The 19,047-nt window shown below is 32.8% G+C and overlaps 1 protein-coding gene and 1 long non-coding RNA gene across 2 annotated transcripts in view; both read right to left on the bottom strand.

Moving 5' to 3' along the window:
- The window catches only part of ADAM32 (ADAM metallopeptidase domain 32), a 209,319-nt gene that overhangs the window by 137,659 nt on the left and 52,613 nt on the right, over nt 1-19,047 (bottom strand). Inside the window, 3 exon segments of the mRNA XM_082444199.1 lie at nt 14,834-15,000; nt 15,436-15,507; nt 18,713-18,781. Coding sequence (XP_082300325.1) covers nt 14,834-15,000; nt 15,436-15,507; nt 18,713-18,781 — 308 coding nt within the window.
- On the bottom strand, nt 1,895-10,361 carry LOC309651457. The gene is made up of 2 exons (XR_014258139.1): nt 4,470-10,361; nt 1,895-3,210 (listed from the first exon to the last, which is right to left on the bottom strand). It is a non-coding gene; the product is annotated as an uncharacterized lncRNA (long non-coding RNA).

Raw genomic sequence — 19,047 nt, 5'->3', positions numbered from 1 at the left:
AACTAACACAACACTGTAAATCAACTATATTTCAATAAAAAATAAAATAAAAACACATGTAATAAAGATGATTATAAAAGTGTAAAAAAATGCTAAGAATTTTCTGTGTATAATTTTCTACATAGGTTTGACTTTTGAATAATATAAATATGTTATCAATTCAGAAACATAACATTAAGTTTTGGAACAAAGCTAAATAAATCAATATCAACTCTCATATAAATTTGATAATAAAGAAAGGATTTATTTCAAGAGACTTTGGAGTACAGTTCTTTGTACATCTGTAGTAAGATATATTCAAAAAACTATTGTTGGTTAAAGCAATACATAGTCATGTGAATGACATGAGAAATCTATACTTTCAGAGAAAGAGAAAAGACGTAATGATTAAATTAAAGAAGCTTGGTAAAAATACCATTATGCTAATTATAATTAGATCAGGTTAAACTGACTACAAATATCCATATGAACTCATAATTTTTGCATTTAAAAAATTAATTTATAACTTCAAACAATAAGATTTACTTTTTAATGTATAGTGTTGTTTTGACTAAAGCATACACTCATATAACTACACCATAATTAAGATATAGAGCAGTTCCATTAACCCCCAAATTTTCCCCATACACCTCCCCCTACACCAAGCTATTGGCAACTGATCTGTTTTTCTGTTCCTATGTTTTGCCTTTTCCAGAAAATACATGTATGTTATACATGCATGTGTGTTTAGTGTGTGTGTGTATGTGTGTGTGTGTCTGTGTATAAAATTGATTCTTTCACTCAGCAAAATAAATTTGAGATTAATCCTTGGTGTTTGTTACACATATTGATAGTTCATTTATCTTTATTTTTGAGTAGTGATTCATTGTATAGATAAATCACAATTTGTTTATCCATTTACCAGTAAGGACATTTGGGTTGTTTCCAGTTTTGGGTGCTTATTAATAAAGTCACTATAAACATTCTCTTACAGGTTTTTTTTAAACAGGTTTTTATTTCACTGTAGTAAATATCTCAGAGTGGTATTACCAGGTATGTTTAACTTCATAGGAAATAGCCAAACTGTTTTCCAAAGGAACTGTACCATTTTGTATTACCACCAGCAATGCAGAAGAGTGTTCTCCATATTCTCCAGCAGGTGGCATTGTCAGGTTTTTGTTTTGTTTTGTTTTAGCCACTATAAGAATGTAATAGTTTCTCATTTTGGTTTTAATTTAGATTTTCCTAAAGAATAATAATGTTGAGCATCTTTTCATATGTTTATTTACCATCTGTATAATTATTTGGTGAATGACAAATACTTTATCCACTTTTTATTGTTTTTATTATTATTATTATTGAGTTTTAACTTTTTTAAGCCTTCAGGTACATGTTCCTTATCTAATAAGTGATTTCAAAATATTTTCTGTATTTGGCTGTGACTTGTCTTTTCATTTTCTTAAAGTATATAACAAAGGGCAGTAATTTGATTAAATTCTTACCTTCACTATATCAATTTTTCACTTTAGGAATCATGCTTTTGGTGTTACACCTAAAAAAAATCTTTGCCTAATCTAAAGTTACAAAGATTCCTCTACCATGTCTTTTTCTAAAAGTTTGATAGTTTTAAGTGTTGGTTATTTAGATCTATCACTCATTTTGAGTTGTTATATATGTTATGAGGTATAGACGGAAGTCATTTTGCATACGAATAACCAGGTATTCAGCACCAATTCTTGAAAAGACTATACTTCCTCCATGTAATTGCTTTTGCACTTTTGTGAAAAATCATTTGACCTTATATGTGTGAGTCCATTTTGGGTCTATCTGCTTGTGAATAACACACTGTCTTGATTACTGCAGCATTATAAAAACTATCTAAATCAAGTAGTGTAAGTTATCCATACGAGTTATATTTTTGGAAATTTTTTTGGTTATTCTAAGTTCTTGCCTTTCCACATAAGCGTTAGAATCAGCTTCTCAGTTGCTACAAAATATAGTGCTGGAATGTTGATTGGAACTGTGTAGAATCTATACATCAGTTTAGGGAGAACTGACAACTTAACAATACTGAGGCTTCCAATCAATAAACATGATATCTATCTCCATTTCCTTAGGTCTTCTTTGATTTCTTTCAACATTTTACAGTTTTCAGTATACAGATCTTTCTCACATTATGCTAACAATATCTAAGTATTTCACGTCTTTAGTGCTGTTATTTTCTCTTTTTTTTGAACACAGAATGAAAAAAATTTTATTTACTTATTATTAAAACATATTTGACACATAAAATTATGCATATTTAAGGTATACAATATGTGAACTTGATGCATTTATATATTTTAATATGACTGCGACTGTAGCAATAATTAGAACCTCTATCACATCACATAATTATTATTTCGTTTTAGAGGTTGGAATAATTAAATTGTAGGCCCTTAGCAAGTTTGAAAATTATAATACAATATCATTGTTTATATTCACTATACTGTGTATTAGATCTCTAGGTCTTATTTCCTACTTGCTGCAGATTTGTACTCTGAAACAACATTAGTTCTATCATAAATGGTTCATTTTAGTTATGTTTCAAATATTTTATTGCTAGCATATAAAAATCAGATTCATTTTTGTAAATTGACTTTGAAACATGCAAACTTGCTGAATTCAGTTATTAAATCCAGTAGCTTTTTTGTAGACTCTGGGATTTTCTAGGTAGACAATCACATCATCTATAAATCCATATGCCTTTTATTTTATTTTCTTGCCTTACTGAACAGGCTAAGATCTCTAGTGTGGTGCTGAAGACCAGTGGTGAGAGCAAACATCTTTGCATGTTGCCAAACCAGAGAAAGAATACAAAAGTGAAAATTACAGGCCAATGTCCCTCCTGAAAATAGACACAAAAATACTTAATAGCATAGCAAATAGAATTCAGCAATATATAAAAAGAATAAAACACCATGGCCTTGTGGGGTTTACTCCAGGAAAGCAAGGCTGGTTTAATATTTGAAAATCAATCAATGTAATCCATCATGTTAACAGGTTAAAGAAGAAAAACTACATGATCATATCCATTGATACAGTAAAAACATTTGACAAGTTCAACACTCACCCTTGACAAAAAAAAAAAAACTCTCAGAAAAATAGAAATAGAGGATAACTTTCTAAAAATTGATAAAGAGCTTCTGCAAAAAAAACCCCCTACAGTTAACATTATACTTATGTTGCAAACTGAAGACTTTCCCATTAAAATTTGTAATAAAGCAAGGATGTGAGCTATCACCACACTTATTCAACACAGTACTAAAAAAGAAAAGGAAATAAAAAGCATACAGATGAGAAAGGAAAAAATAAAACTGTCCCTATTTGTAGATGGCAGATTGCAGATGGCAGACTGTCTATGTAAAAAAATCCTAGGTAATCCATAAAACTACTCTTAGAACTAGTAAGTGAGCTCATCAAGGTTACAGGAAATAACAGGTAAATATTCAAAAATCAACTGTGTTCCTATTTAGTAGCAATGAACACTGAAACATTGACATTAAAAATACAATACCTTTTACAATTGCTCAAAAAAAGAAATACTTTGGTATAAATTTTACAAAGTATGTACAGGACTTGGATGCTGTGAACTATAAACTGCTGATGAAAGAAATCAAAGGTCTAAAAAAATGGAGAGATGTAGAGTGTTCATGGGCTGGAAGAGTCAACATATTACAGATGTCAATTCTGCCCCAAATGATATATAGGTTTGGCCCAATTCCTATCAAATTCCCAGGAAAAATTTTTTGTAGCTATAGTCAATATTTTTCTAAAATTTATGTGGAAAAGCAAAGGCATTAGATAGCTAAAATACTTTAGAAAAAAAAGAATAAAGAGACAGAAATCTGTCTAGCAATTTCAAGACTTATTATATAGGTACAGTGATCAAGACTCTATGTTATTGGTAGAGGGATAGACCTATGGATCAATGGATCAGGATAGAGAATCCAGAAATAGATCTATATAAATATGCCCAACCAATTACTGACAAATATGCAAAAGCACTTCAGTGGAATAAGGATGGCCTTTCCAATAAATGGTACAGGAACAAATGGAAATCCATACGTTAAAAAATGATTAGAGTCAAACTAATCCTCAGAATCTACACAAAAATTAACTCAAAATGGATCACAGACTCAAATATGAAATGTAAAACTATAAAACTTTCAGAAAAATGTAGGAAAAACTCTTCAGGATCTAAGGCTAAGCAAAGACGTTATGCACCTTACATGACACATAAAATTAAAAATTGATATATTGGACTTCACAAAATTTTTTAACTTTTCACTTCAAAAGACCCAGGTAAGAGGATAACAAAGCAAACTACTGACTGGGAGAAAATACTTGTAAATCATATATTATACCTGACAAAGAATTAGTTTCTCATATATACAAAGAACCCCAAAACTCAGTAGTAAGAAAACAAGCAGTTCAGTTAGAAGACAGACAAAACACATGAGCAGACATTTCAACAAAAAGGATATGTAGATGGCAGAAAAGCAGATAAAAATATTTTCAACATCATTAGCCATTTGGAAAATGCAAATTAAAACCACAATTAGATATCACCACATAACTATCAAACAATAAAATTAAAAATAATGAGAAAACCAAACATGGTAAAGGATGCATACTCATATAATGCTGGCCAGAATGTAAAATGGTAGTCACTGAAATAAATTTGGTAGTTTCTTTAAAAACTAACTAAAAAACTAAATATGCAACTACTGTATGACACAACAATTATACTCCTAGGTATCTGCATCTTAAAAATAAAAACTGATATTCACATAAAAACTTGTACACGAATGTTCATCATAGCTTGATTTATAAAACCCCGAAAGTAAAATATATATATATCCTTCAACATGTAAACAGTTAAACAAATTGAGTACATACATATGATAGAATACTACTCAGCAATAAAAGGTGCTGATATGTGGAAAAACTTGTTTGATTTTTTAGAGTATTATGCTGAGTAAAAATATGCCAATCCCTAAAGGTTACACAGGATATAATGCCACTTAAGTAACATTCTTGAAATGATAATATACATATAGAGAACAAATTAGTGGTTACCAGTGGATATGGATGGAGAAAAGGTTTATAGGAGGAAGTAGGTATGGCTATAAAAGGGAAAAATGAGGAATCTCTTTGGTGATAAAAAATGATCTATGCCTTTACTGTATCAGTGTCAAATTCCCATTTATGGTATTATACTATTGCTTTGTAAGATGTTAACACTGATGGAAACTGTTTAAAGAGTACATGAGGCCACTCTATATTATTTTTTCATTGGTATAATTGACTTATAATTTTAGTTTCAGGTGTCCAACATAATGACTTGATATATGTATATACTGTGAAATGATCGATCGTTATGATAACCCTAGTTAGAATCCATCACCACACAAAGTTAATTATTTTTCTTGTGATGGGAACTGTTAAGATTTGCTCTCTCAGCAACTTTCAAATAGACAGCACAGTGTTATTAACTATAGTCACCATGCTGTACATTACATCCCCATGAGTTATTAGTTTTATAACTGAAGTTGTACCTTTTCATCACCTTTACCCATTTCACTTAACCACACTCCAACCTCTGGCAATCACCAATCTATTCTGTATAAGTTCACGGTTTTGTTTTGTTTTGTATTATTTTGGTTAAACATACAACTAAGATCATGCAATATTTGTCTTTCTCTGTCTGATTTATTTGACTTAGCAAAATACCCTTAAGGCCTATACATGTTGTCACAAACGGCAAGATTTCCTTCTTTTTATAGTTGGATAATACTTCATTATGTATATAAACATATTGTTTTCTTTATCCATTCATCCACCATTGGACATATAGGTTGATTCCATGTCTGTCTATATCAATATCAAATAAAGTAGACTGTAATTACACAAGCATTGATAGATCACATAATTCTTTCAATAGATGAAGAAAAAACGTTTGATAAAATTTAATATTCATTCATGATTTTTAAAAACCTCTTAGCAAACATAATACAGGAAACTTTTTATTTGATAAATAGCATCTACAAAACCTGTACGGCAATTTTATACTTAATATTGATACAAGAAACAGCTCAAATAAACAACCTAAACTTACACCTAAAGCAATTAGAGAAACAAGAACAAAAGAAACCCAAAGTTAGCAGAAGGAAAGAAATCATAAAGATCAGTTCAGAAATAAATGAAAAAGAAATAAAGAAATTATAGCAAAGATCAATAAAACTAAAAGCTGGTTCTTTGAGAAGATAAACCATTTGATAAACCATTAGCCAGACTCATAAAGAGAAAAAGGGAAAAGACTCAAATCAACAGAATTAGAAATGAAAAAGGAGAAGTAACAACTGACACTGCAGAAATACAAAGGAGCATGAGAGATTACTACAAGCAACTATATGCCAATAAAATGGACAACCTGGAAGAAATGGACAAATTCTTAGAAAAGCACAACGTTCTGAGACTGAACCAGGAAGAAATAGAAAATATAAACAGACCAATCATAAGCACTGAAGTTGACACTGTGATTAAAAATCTTCCAACAAACAAAAAGCTCAGGAGCAGATGGCTTCATAGGCGAATTCTATCAAACATTTAGAGAACAGCTAACACCTATCCTTCTCAAACTCTTCCAAAATATACAAGAGGGGGGAACACTCCCAAACTCCTTATACGAGGCCACCATCACCCTGATACCAAAACCAGACAAAGATGTCACAAAAAAAGAAAACTACAGGCCAATATCTCTGATGAGCATAGATGCAAATATCCTCAACAAAATACTAGGAAAGAGCATCCAAAAGCACATTAAAAGGATCATACAACATGATCAAGTGGGGTTTACCCAGGAATGCAAGGATTCTTCAATATACGCAAATTAATCAATGTGATACAACATATTAACAAATTGAAGGAGAAAAACCATATGATCATCACAGTAGATGCAGAAAAAATCTTTCGACAAAATTCAACACCCAGTTATGATAAAAACTCTCCAGAAAGTACACATAGAGGGAACCTACCTCAACATAATAAAGGCCATATATGACAAACCCACAGCCAACATTGTTCTCAACAGTGAAAAACTGAAACCATTTCCTCTAAGATCAGGAACAAGACAAGGTTGCCCACTCTCACCACTATTATTCAACATAGTTTTGGAAGTTTTAGCCACAGCAATCAGAGACGAAAAAGAAATAAAAGGAATCCAAATCAGAAAAGAAGTAAGACTGTCACTGTTTGCAGATGACATGATACTATACATAGAGAATCCTAAAGATGCTACCAGAAAACTACTAGAGCTGATGAATGAATTTGGTAGAGTAGCAGGATACAAAATTAATGCACAGGAATCTCTTGCATTTCTATACATAATGATCAAAAATCTGAAAGAAAAATTAAGGAAACACTTCCATTTACCACTGCAACAAAAAGAATAAAATACTTAGGAATAAACTTACCTAAGGAGACAAAAGACCTGTATGCAGAAAACTATAAGACACTGATGAAAGAAATTAAAGATGACACAAACAGATGGAGAGACATACCATGTCTTGGATTGGAAGAATCAACATTGTGAAAATGACTATACTACCCAAAGCAATCTACAGATTCAATGTAATCCCTGTCAAACTACCAATGGCATTTTTCACAGAACTAGAACAAAAAATTGCATAATTTGTATGGAAACACAAAAGACCCTGAATAGCCAAAACAATCTTGAGAAAGAAAAACGGAGCCAGAGGAATCAGGCTCCCTGACTTCAGACTATACTACAAAGCTACAGTAATCAAGACAGTATGGTACTGGCACAAAAACAGAAATATAGATCAGTGGAACAGGATAGAACACCCAGAGATAAACCCATGCACATATGGTCACCTTATCTTTGATAAAGGAGGCAAGAGTATGCAATGGAGAAAAGACAGCCTCTTCAATAAGTGGTGCTGGGAAAAATGGACAGCTACATGTAAAAGAATGAAATTAGAACACTTCCTAACACCATACACAAAAATAAATTCAAAATGGACTAAAGACCTAAATCTAAGGCCAGACACTATAAAACTCTTTGAGGAAAACATAGGCAGAACACTCTATGACATAAATCACAGCAAGATCCTTTTGACCCACCTCCTAGAGAAATGGAAATAAGAACAAAAATAAACAAATGGGACCTAATGAAACTTAAAAGCTTTTGCACAGCAAAGGAAACCATAAACAAGATGAAAAGACAACCCTCAGAATGGCAGAAAATATTTGCAAATGAAGCAACTGACAAAGGATTAGTCTCCAAAATATACAAGCAGCTCATGCAGCTCAATAACAAGAAAACAAACAACCCAATCCAAAAATGGGCAGAAGACCTAAATAGACATTTCTCCAAAGAAGATATACAGATTGCCAACAAACACATGAAGAGATGCTCAACATCACTAATCATTAGACTTCTCTAATCATTAGAGAAATGCAAATCAAAACTACAATGAGGTATCACCTCACATGGGTCAGAATGGCCATCATCAAAAAATCTACAAACAATAAATGCTGGAGAGGGTGTGGAGAAAAGGGAACCCTCTTGCACTCTTGGTGGGAATGTTCATTGGTACAGCCACTATGGAGAACAGTATGGAGGGTCCTTAAAAAACTAAAAATAGAACTACCATATGACCCAGCAATCCCACTACTGGGCATATACCCTGAGAAAACCATAATTCAAAAAGAGTCATGCACCACAATGTTAACTGCAGCACTATTTACAATAGTCAGGACATGGAAGCAACCTAAGTGTCCATCGACAGATGAATGGATAAAGAAGATGTGGCACATATAAACAATGGAGTATTACTCAGCCATAAAAAGAAATGAAATTGAGTCATTTGTAGTGAGGTGGATGGACTTAGAATCTGTCATACAGAGTGAAGTAAATCAGAAAGAGAAAAACAAATACCATATGCTAACACATATATATGGAATCTAAAAGAAAAAAAAATGTTTCTGATGAACCTATGGGCTGGACAGGTATAAAGACACAGACGTAGAGAATGGACGTGAGGACACGAGGAGGGGAAACGGTAAGCTGGGACGAAGTAAGAGAGTAGCATTGACATATATACACTACCAAATGTAAAATAGATAGCTAGTGGGAAGCAGCTGCATCGCACAGAGAGATTAGCTCGGTGCTTTGCAACCACCTAGAGGGGTGGGATAGGGAGGGTGGGAGGGAGACACAAGAGAGAGCAGACATGGGGATATATGTATGCATATAGCCGATTCACTTTGTTATACAGCAGAAACTAACACAATATTGTAAAGCAATTATACTCCAATAAAGATGTGAACAAAAAAAACAATCAGAGCTGAAAAATACAATAACTGAAATAACAAATACACCAGAAGGAATCAACAGCAGATTAGATGATAGGGAGAATGGATCAGCATTCTGGAAGACAGAGTAGTGGAAATCACCCAAATTAAAAAGAAAAAAGAAAAAACTTTAATGATAATAGATTAAGGAGCTCTGGGGCAACATGAAGTGACATTCACAGTCATATTATTGGCGTCCAAGAAAAAGAAGAAAAAAAGAAAGAGGCAGTGAAATTATATGAAAAAATAATAGGTTAAAAAATTCCCTAACCTAAGGAAGAAAAGAGACATCCAGGTCCAGGAATCACAGAGAGAACCCAACAAGATGAACCCCAAAATGTCCACACCAAGAAATGTTGTAATTAAAATGTCAAAAATAAAAGATAAAGAAGAACCTTTATAACAAGAAGAGAAAAGCAAATAATCAAGTACAAGGAAACTCCCATAAGACTATCATCTGACTTATCAGTGAAAACTCTGAAGGCCAGAAGGCAGTGACGTGATATATTCAAAGTAATGAAAGAGAAAAACCTAAAACCAAGAATACTCTACCTCGCAAGGATATCATTCAGATTAGAAGGAGAGATAGAGTTTTACAGACGAGCAAAAGCTACAAGAGTTCAGCTCCACTAAAACAGAAAAAAGAAATGTTAAAGGACACTTCTGCAAGCAAATAAGGGCACAACTAGAAATAAGTAAAATTATGAAAGGAAAAATCTCACTAGTAAAGAGAAACAGAGAGTAAAGAATAAGGATCAACAACATATAAAGCTAAGCAGGAAGGTTACAAGATAGAAGTATTAAAGTTATCTGTATCCACAACAAGTAGTTAAGGCATACACAAAACAGAAATGATGTAAAATATGACATTAAAATAAAAATGCAGGAGTAATAAATGTAGAACTGTAAGAATGTGTTGTAGCTTAACAGATGATCAACATATATATATATATATATACACATATATACATATATGTGTATATATATATATATATATATATATATATATATATTCCATCCATAAACAGTAGAATACACATTCTTTTAAAGAGCACATGGAACATTCTCCAGGACACATCACCTGGTAGGCACAAAACAAGTTTCAGTAAATTTAAGAATGAAATCATAGCAAGCAACTCTTCCAGCCACAACAGTATGACACTAGAAATTAACCAAAAGAAAACAGCTGCAGAAAACAGAAACACGTGGAGTCTAAACAACATGCTACTAAACAAGCAATGGGTTGTTGAAGAAATTAAAGAGGAAATCACAAAATACTTTGAAACAAATGAAAATAAAAACACAACATTTCAAAATTTTGGGGTCACAGCAAAAGCAGTTCTAAGAGGGAAGTTTATAGTTATACAGGCCTATCTCAGAAAACAAGAAAAATCTCAAATAAACAACCTAACCTTACACCAAAGGAATGAGAAAGTTAGTAGAAGGAAGGTAATAATAAAGAAGAGAGAGGAAATCAATGAAATAGAGATGAAGAAAAAAATAGGAAAGATCAATGAAACTAAGAACTTGTTCTTTAAAAAGATGAACAAAATTGATAAACCTTTAGCCAGACTCATCAAGATAAAAAGGGCCCCAATCAATAAAATCAGACATGAAAAGGGAGATGTTACAATAGACACCACAGAAATACAAAGGATAAGAGACTACTATGAACAACTATATGCCAATAAAATAGATAACCTAGTAGAAATGGACAAACTCCTAGAAATGTACAGTCTCCCAAGACTGAACCAGGAAAAAATAAAAAGACCGATTAAAAGTGTTGAAATTGAAACAGTAATTTAAAAACTCCCAAAAAACAAAAGTCCAGGACCAGAAGCCTTCACAGGTGAATCCTACCAAACATTTAGAGACGAGTGAACAGCTATCCTTCTAGAACTATTCCAAAAAACTGCAGAGGAAGGAACACTTCCAAACTCATTCCATGATGAGTTCATAGAACTCATCCTATGATGAGGTCATCATCACCCTGATACCAAAACCAGACAAAGATATCACAAAAAAAGAAAATTATAGGCTAATATCACTGGTGAATGCAGTTGCAAAAATCCTGAACAAAATATTAGCAAACCAAATCCAACAATACATTAAAAGAATCATACACCATGATCAAGTGGGATTATCTCAGGAGACAAGAATAGTTCAATATCCATGAATCAATCAATGTGATAAACATTAACAAACTGAAGAGTAAAAGTAATACAGTCATTTGAATCAATGGAGAAAAAGGTTTTGAAAATTTTAACATCATTTTATGATAAAAACTCTCAACAAAGTGGGTAAAAAAGAACATACCTGAACATAACAAAGGCCATATATGACAAACCCACAAATAACATCATACCCAAGAGTGAAAAGCTGGCAGCATTACCTCTAAGACTAGGAATATGTCAAGGATGCCCACTCTCACCACTTTTATTCAACACAGTATTGGTAGTCCTAGCCACAGCAATCAAACTAGAAAAAGAAATAAAAGGAATCCAAATTGGAAAAGATGAAGTAAAACTGTCACTGTTTGCAGATGACATGATAGTATATATAGAAAATTCTAAAGATGCCACAAAAAAACTATTAGAACTCATCAATGAATTTAGTAAAGTTGCAGGATACAAAATTAATGTAAAGAAATCAGTTGTGTCTCTATACACTAATAAAGTCTACCAGAAAGAGACATTAAGAAAACGATCTCATTTACAATCACATCAAAAAATTAAAAGACCCAGGAATAAATCTAAGCAACATGTAAAAGACCTGTTCTCAGAAAACTAATAAAACACTGATGAAAGAAATTGAAGAGAATACAAACAGATGGAAAGACATATATGTTCATGTACTGGAAGAATTATTATGTTAAAATCTCATACAATCTACAGATTCAGTGCAATGCTTTATCAAAATACCAATGGCACTTTTCACAAAATTTGAACAAAGAATACTGTAATTTGGATGGATCCTCAAAAGACCCCAATAGCTTAAGCAATCTTGAGAAAAAGAACAAACCTGGAGACAACTCATTCTCTGATTTCAAACTATACTACAAAGCTATATTAATCAAGATAGTATGGTACTGGCAAAAAAAAAACAGACACATATATCCATGGAACAGAATAGAGAACCCAGAAATAAATACAAGTTTATATGGTTGATAATCTATGACAAAGGAGGTATGAACATACGATGGGGAACTGACAGCCTCTTCAATAAGTGGTGGTGGGACAACTGGACAGCCACATGCAAAAGACTGAAACTGGACCACTTTCTCACACCATATTCAAAAAAACCTCAAAATGGATTAAGGAATTAAATGTAAGTCCTGAAACCTTAAAAAATCCTAGAAGAAAACATAGGAAATATGCTCTTGATACCAGTCTTGGCAGTATTTTTTATATCTGTCTTCTCAGGCAAGGAAAGCAAAAGCAAAAATAAACAAATGGGACCACATCAAACAAAAATGCTTTGCACAATGAAGGAAAATATCAACAAAATGAAAAGGCAACCTATTGAGTGGGAGAAGATATTTGCAAATGATTTATCTGATAAGGGATTAATTTCCAAAATATACAAAGAACTCATACAACTCAACACTAAAAAATCAAATATCCTGATTTTAAAATGGGTAGAAGAGGGAATTCCCTGGTGGCACAGTGGTTAAGAATCCACCTGCCAATGCAGAGGACACGGTTTTGAGCCTGGTCCAGGAAGATCCTACATGCCACGGAGCAACTAAGCTGGTGCACCACAACTACTGAGCCTGCGTGCCACAACTACTGAAGCCTGCACGCCTAAAGCCCATGCTCTGCAACAAGAGAAGCCACCGCAATGAGAAGCCCGTGCACCACAACAAAGAGTAGCCCCCACTCACTGCAACTAGAGAAAGTTCACGTGCAGCAACGAAGACCCAACACAGCCAAAAATAAAATATAAATAAATTAATTTTAAAAAAAGAAATTAAAATTTTTTAAAAATAAAAATAAAAATGGGCAGAAGACCTGAAAAGATAGTTTTCCAAAGAAGACATATAGATAGCCAAGAGATACATGAAAAGGTGCTCAATATCACTAATCATCAAGGAAGTGCAAATCAAAACCACCATGAGATATCACTTCACACCTGTCAGAATGACTAGCATCAAAAAGTCTACAAATAACAAATTTATATATAGATTTACCTCTTTAAACATTTCAAGAGGTTGTTTGTGGGACTTAACAAATGTTTGCCAAAAGTGGTAAATTCATGGCAAAACTGGCTATCTAACTGGAAGAAAATTAAATTTTACTTCTCTTTTGTGTTATGTAAAAATTAGACTAAGATGTATCACAAATTTATTTATAAAAAGTAATAATATTTATTCTTTAAAAAAAATCTGCAGACTAAAATTTAGGGCCAGGAGAGATCTTCATCAAACAGGAAATCCAAAAAACAAAAACAAACAAATGAAAAAAACAGTAAATCCAGAAGTAAAGAAAGAAAAGATTAACAAATTTGGCCCTATAAACATAAAAGATTTTATGGAGCAAAAAAAAATTTAATATCTATAGCAAAATTATAGACATGGAAAAACGTATTTTTTATATACATAAACAAAGGATTAATATCTAAACATTCAATAAGCTCTTACAAATTACAACAAAGTTGTCAAATAACATGAAAAGGCAATTCCAGAAGGACAGATCCAAATGATCAACAAACATATGAAAAGATGCTCAAATCTACTAGTCTTTGGAGAAAGCAAATTAAAAAACGTTAACATCAATTTATATTCATCAGACTGGCAAAAAATGAAAAGAAACACAGCGCATTATTGGCAGAGATGTGGGGAAAAGATTAATCTTACACACGCAAAAGGAAATATTGATATTATCATGCCAACTTAAAAATATGTATATGCAGATTTATTGAAAGACATGCTGATCATAATTGCTGGTAAATTGTATATGAATAAAATTATAAGTATACAGTTATAACTGGTTGTTAGAAAACTAACATTTAAAAATAATGCAGAAAATTCAGTAGGATAAAATATTTTAACCTACTTTACCAAGGCTTTGATCAAAACTCATAACAAAGATATAAACTTCACAAGATAAATCCCATCTCTTTATGTAGTGATTAAGATTAATGGGCTCTGGAGTTACAAACTGTGGGTTCAAAACCTAGACACACCAATCAAGAGTCCTTAGTTGGTTTAACCTCCTGAAATATCAATCTCCTCAATAGTAAGTGTTGATAAGCACAGAAATAAATTTTAGCAATCTTCTTTTACTGTCTGACAACCAGAAAGAGAGCATGAGGTCTGAATGAGTGCATGATAATCAAAGTATGAATAGTCAGAAATGAACAACAATTCCCTAATTTAAGCTACATCAGTATCACAAATCTTTGATTTCTAAGAAGACTGAAACATTATACTTACATGAATAGATATGCAATATCATGAGGCCTTAGGGTAAGATAAGACTTTTTCCATTCTAAAAATCTATGCAATAATTCATCTGCCTCACCAACAGTAGAGATCTTATTTTTATCTGACCACAATTCCAAAGATGACAGCACAATAGCAATTTTAAATGGGGTAAACATCTAAAAACAGAAGAGATAAATACATGAAAAAATTAATTTTTATGTTATTTTATAATAACCAAGAAATTAATTGAATGTTTTAACAAATCCACCCTCAATGTATATGGATAACTTTATTCAGAAATGCCACGTCAGCCGCGGAGCAACTCAGTCCATGTGCCACAACTACTGAAGCCTGTGCGCCTAGAGCCCATGCTCCGCAACAAGAGAAGCCACCGCAATGCGAAGCCCGTGCACTGCAACGAAGAGTAGCCCCCGCTCACCACAACTAGAGAAAGCCCACGCACAGCAAAAAAGACCCAAACGCAGCCAAAAATAAATAAATAAAATAAATAAATTTTTTTAAAAAAGAAATTGCCATGTCAAGTTAATGCAAATTATAATTTCAAAACTAGTACGAATTTTCCTAACTAGTATGAAAAGGAAAATACTTACTGAATTTACAAGGCCAATAATTTCGATGACTTTATTTGTTACCATCATGCTATCAGAGCCCAGGTTATCATACTGAAAAACAGAATTAATTTAAAATTTAAATATCATTTGTTATGTAATATGTTTGAGATCTACTCTCTCAGGTTGAGGCTGCTTTGGGGTTAGAACACTTCAAAATAAGACAGTAACAATTAAAATAGGAATATAAATTGGATCACTCACACATGCTAGTATGTAAAATTGTATAGCCACTCTGAAAGATAGTTTGGCAACTTCTTTCAAAACAAATAATGGACCTAGAAATTGCACTCCTGGGCATTTATCCTAAACAAGTAAAAACTGGTGCTCACAAAAACCCATACATGAGTGGAAACAACTCCTACGTCCTTCAATGGTTAACAGGTTAAACAAACTGTGGTACATTTATAACACGGAATACAGTTCAGTAATAAAAAGTAACTGAACTGTTGATATATGGAACAGCCTGGGGAAACCTCATGAAAATTATGCTAAGTATAAACAAATCTCAAAAGGATACATACAATATGTTAACATTTATGCAATATTCCTGAAATCACAGATGGAGAATAGATGAGTGATTACCAGAGGTCAAGAAGTAAGGAAGTGGGGAGAGATGTGTGTGACTCCAAAGGGATAACACAGAGAGTCTTGTGATGGTACTGTTCAGTGTATTGGCCATGGTGGTGGTAGTTATGAACGGCTACATACGTGATACTACCACATAAAACCACACACACAAATGAGTGTGTATATAACTGCTGAAATCTGAATAAGCTCTGAAGAATGTGTCAATGTTAAATTCCTTATCTATAAAAAAACTCTCTAAGGTACATTATCCCTTGGATATTACACAGGACCCTCAAGTTCAACATATCCAAAACTACGCTCATTATCCTCCCTCAAAAATATGCTCCCACTTAGATTTCCACTTCTTTAGTGAATGCTCTTATCACTTATGACCTCCCACATTTATTATACTATATGTTCTGTGACAGCAAAACTTTTTCTGTTTTGTTCACTGCTCCATCCTCAATAAATAGAACAGTAACTGGCATCTAGGTGATGCTTAATATATTTATTAAATGAATGAATAAATCAAATCAATTTACAAGTTCTTCTAATTCACCCTCATTAGTAACTTTTAAAATTGTCCTTTCCTGTCTATTCCTAACACTATTAATTTGTAAAACTTCACCTTGATTACTGGAATAGTCTCTTAAACGCTTTATCTTACTCCAATTTTTACACCACCATTCCTGTCCCTACGCTATTGCAGAAATGATTCTAAATGTAAATATGAACACATCATTACCCTGCTTAAAATCTTTCATTGACTCTCTATTACCTTTAGGATAAAATCCAAATATCATGTCAATTCTTCAATTCATCTCTTTCCCTTTCCCTTCTTCAACCCTGTGTATTAATCATACTAAACTTCTTGCAATTACCTGAAAAGAACAATCTCTCATATTTATGCACCCTTGCAAAGAAAGGTTTCGCACTGAGTCTTCCCTGGCCCCATCCTCCCCCCATTGCCCAAACCAACCAAACCAGAATACAGCCTCCAACCATCTCCTTTACCAGGTTCTCACACTCCAATTCCTCTGCCCTAATCATCCAAGGGCAAGGTAGCAAAAAATGTGAAACAACCTCTATTCTCCAGAAACCACTGCAATTTTTCAAGTTAGCCAATGCTAAACCTGTTTACCTTGTTTCGCTATTCTTTCCCACAGAAATCACAATAAAGGCTCCTGCCATGTTTTCCTATTGCTCCCTCTGTCTCCTGACCTACTCTGGTGCTTCTCCATGTGGCATGATGTGGTATGCCCTTTCCTCCTGGGAACTGCGAATAACAAACTAACCTTCCAATAGTAATCATCTCCTGATCTGCTGGCATCAGCATACCTGAATAATAATAAAACCTACATTTTAAAACACCTACTTACATGCTCTTACAATACCTCAGGTTACAGCTGTGTGTCTCCATGTCTTTCTCCATTAATGCACTGTGTTTTCATAGTACCATAAACTTCCCTCAATCTGGCACTGAATTCACTAGGCTACAACTGTGGATTTAAAATTCGTGAAGTGATTGAAGACATCACTATTCTTCTTTATATGCCCAATATCTAGTAAGACAGATGTCATACTGGCTCAATGTTTGTTTTATTAAAGAATACATAAACATAAATATTTGTAAGAACATAAAAAAGAGATGTTTAATGAGCATTATATGGCTGACAAACCTGGCAATTTAGACAAGAAGCTTTTAAAACAACTCTCAAAATTTGCAACATAATCCTGAAACAAAATAATTTTCATAAACCAAAATATTCCCTGGAAATTTAGTCATCTTTACTAGAAATATCTCAACTTTCTCTTAAATGTTCCCTTTGCCCTTTTCCCTAATACTCTAATAAGTCAAGTATTTTAATATCCTTCTCCAAATCTCTCCTGTCTCTGACCCTCAACTCTGGCTTCCTGACAAGCTCTACAATCCTATGAATAGAAATGGAAATTCACATTCTCTGTAGTATTCCATAGATGTGACAATCAAATATTTATCTTCAAAACAAAACCTGGAAAGTATATTTTATCCCTGTTTTCTGAAATCTTTGAAATACAGGAGAAATAAAACCACACCCGACTGAGTACAAGCTGAGTTATCACCTCAAGGGTCTGAAGTTCAGAGATCCTAAAATTGTTTATGGGAATAAGGAATCTAGAGGTGCCTTTAGACTAGACTCAGTCAGACTTGAGTCAACAGACTCAAACAGTTGCACCATTAAAAACCACTAAAAAAATCTTGACATTTTAATGTAAGCAGTTCTCATAAATAGTTATACTATCATCGTTGCTGTGCCAATAAATATCTTATAGGGCAAAAGATTCTCTAGACTACATGCTGCTCTTCAAGTACCCTAAAACAAGAATTAAAGCTTAAAGAATTTCACTTAAAAAAATCACCATTAAAAATTTTTGTGGATTGAGAGGGGCCCTAAAGGTGTGAAGTACCAGCCAAAAAAAAAAAAAAAATCATTTTGTTATGCAGGTTATGTAAAGATTTCAAATAAAACATTTCTGATAGAACTAATGTAATTTTGAATATTTGATTCTTCAAATAGAAGATGTCTCCACTGTTCTCTGGGAGCGACATGGAAGTAAGAAGACTGGAATCTTTAAGTTCCTTTCTAGTTAGGGATAATCATACATTCATATCAAATATTCAAAAGCAAAGAAGAAGCAAAATACATACCAAAACTTTGTCCACCACGACATGCATTTCTACATAAAGAGGAATTAAATCTGAAACAGCTGATTCTGGCTAGAAAAAAAGAATAGCAGCATTTAAAAACTTAAAAACTTTCACAAATTGTTTATTCTGACCTTTTAAAATATTTTTCCACCTTTACTGAGTCATAGTTGAAATATATATATATATATATATATATATATATATATATATATATACTTAAGTTATAAGACCTGATGTTTTGATATACATATACAATGTGAAATAACTGCCACAATCAAGCTAATTAACATATCCACTCTCACATAGTTACTATTTTCTTTTTTCTTGTGTGTGTG

This window comes from Balaenoptera physalus (assembly GCF_965194825.1).
Source record: "Balaenoptera physalus genome assembly, chromosome: 21".
Classification (NCBI taxonomy): Eukaryota; Metazoa; Chordata; class Mammalia; order Artiodactyla; family Balaenopteridae; genus Balaenoptera; species Balaenoptera physalus.
The sequence above is the reverse complement of the archived record's forward strand: the minus strand, read 5'-3'. Positions and strand labels throughout refer to the sequence as shown.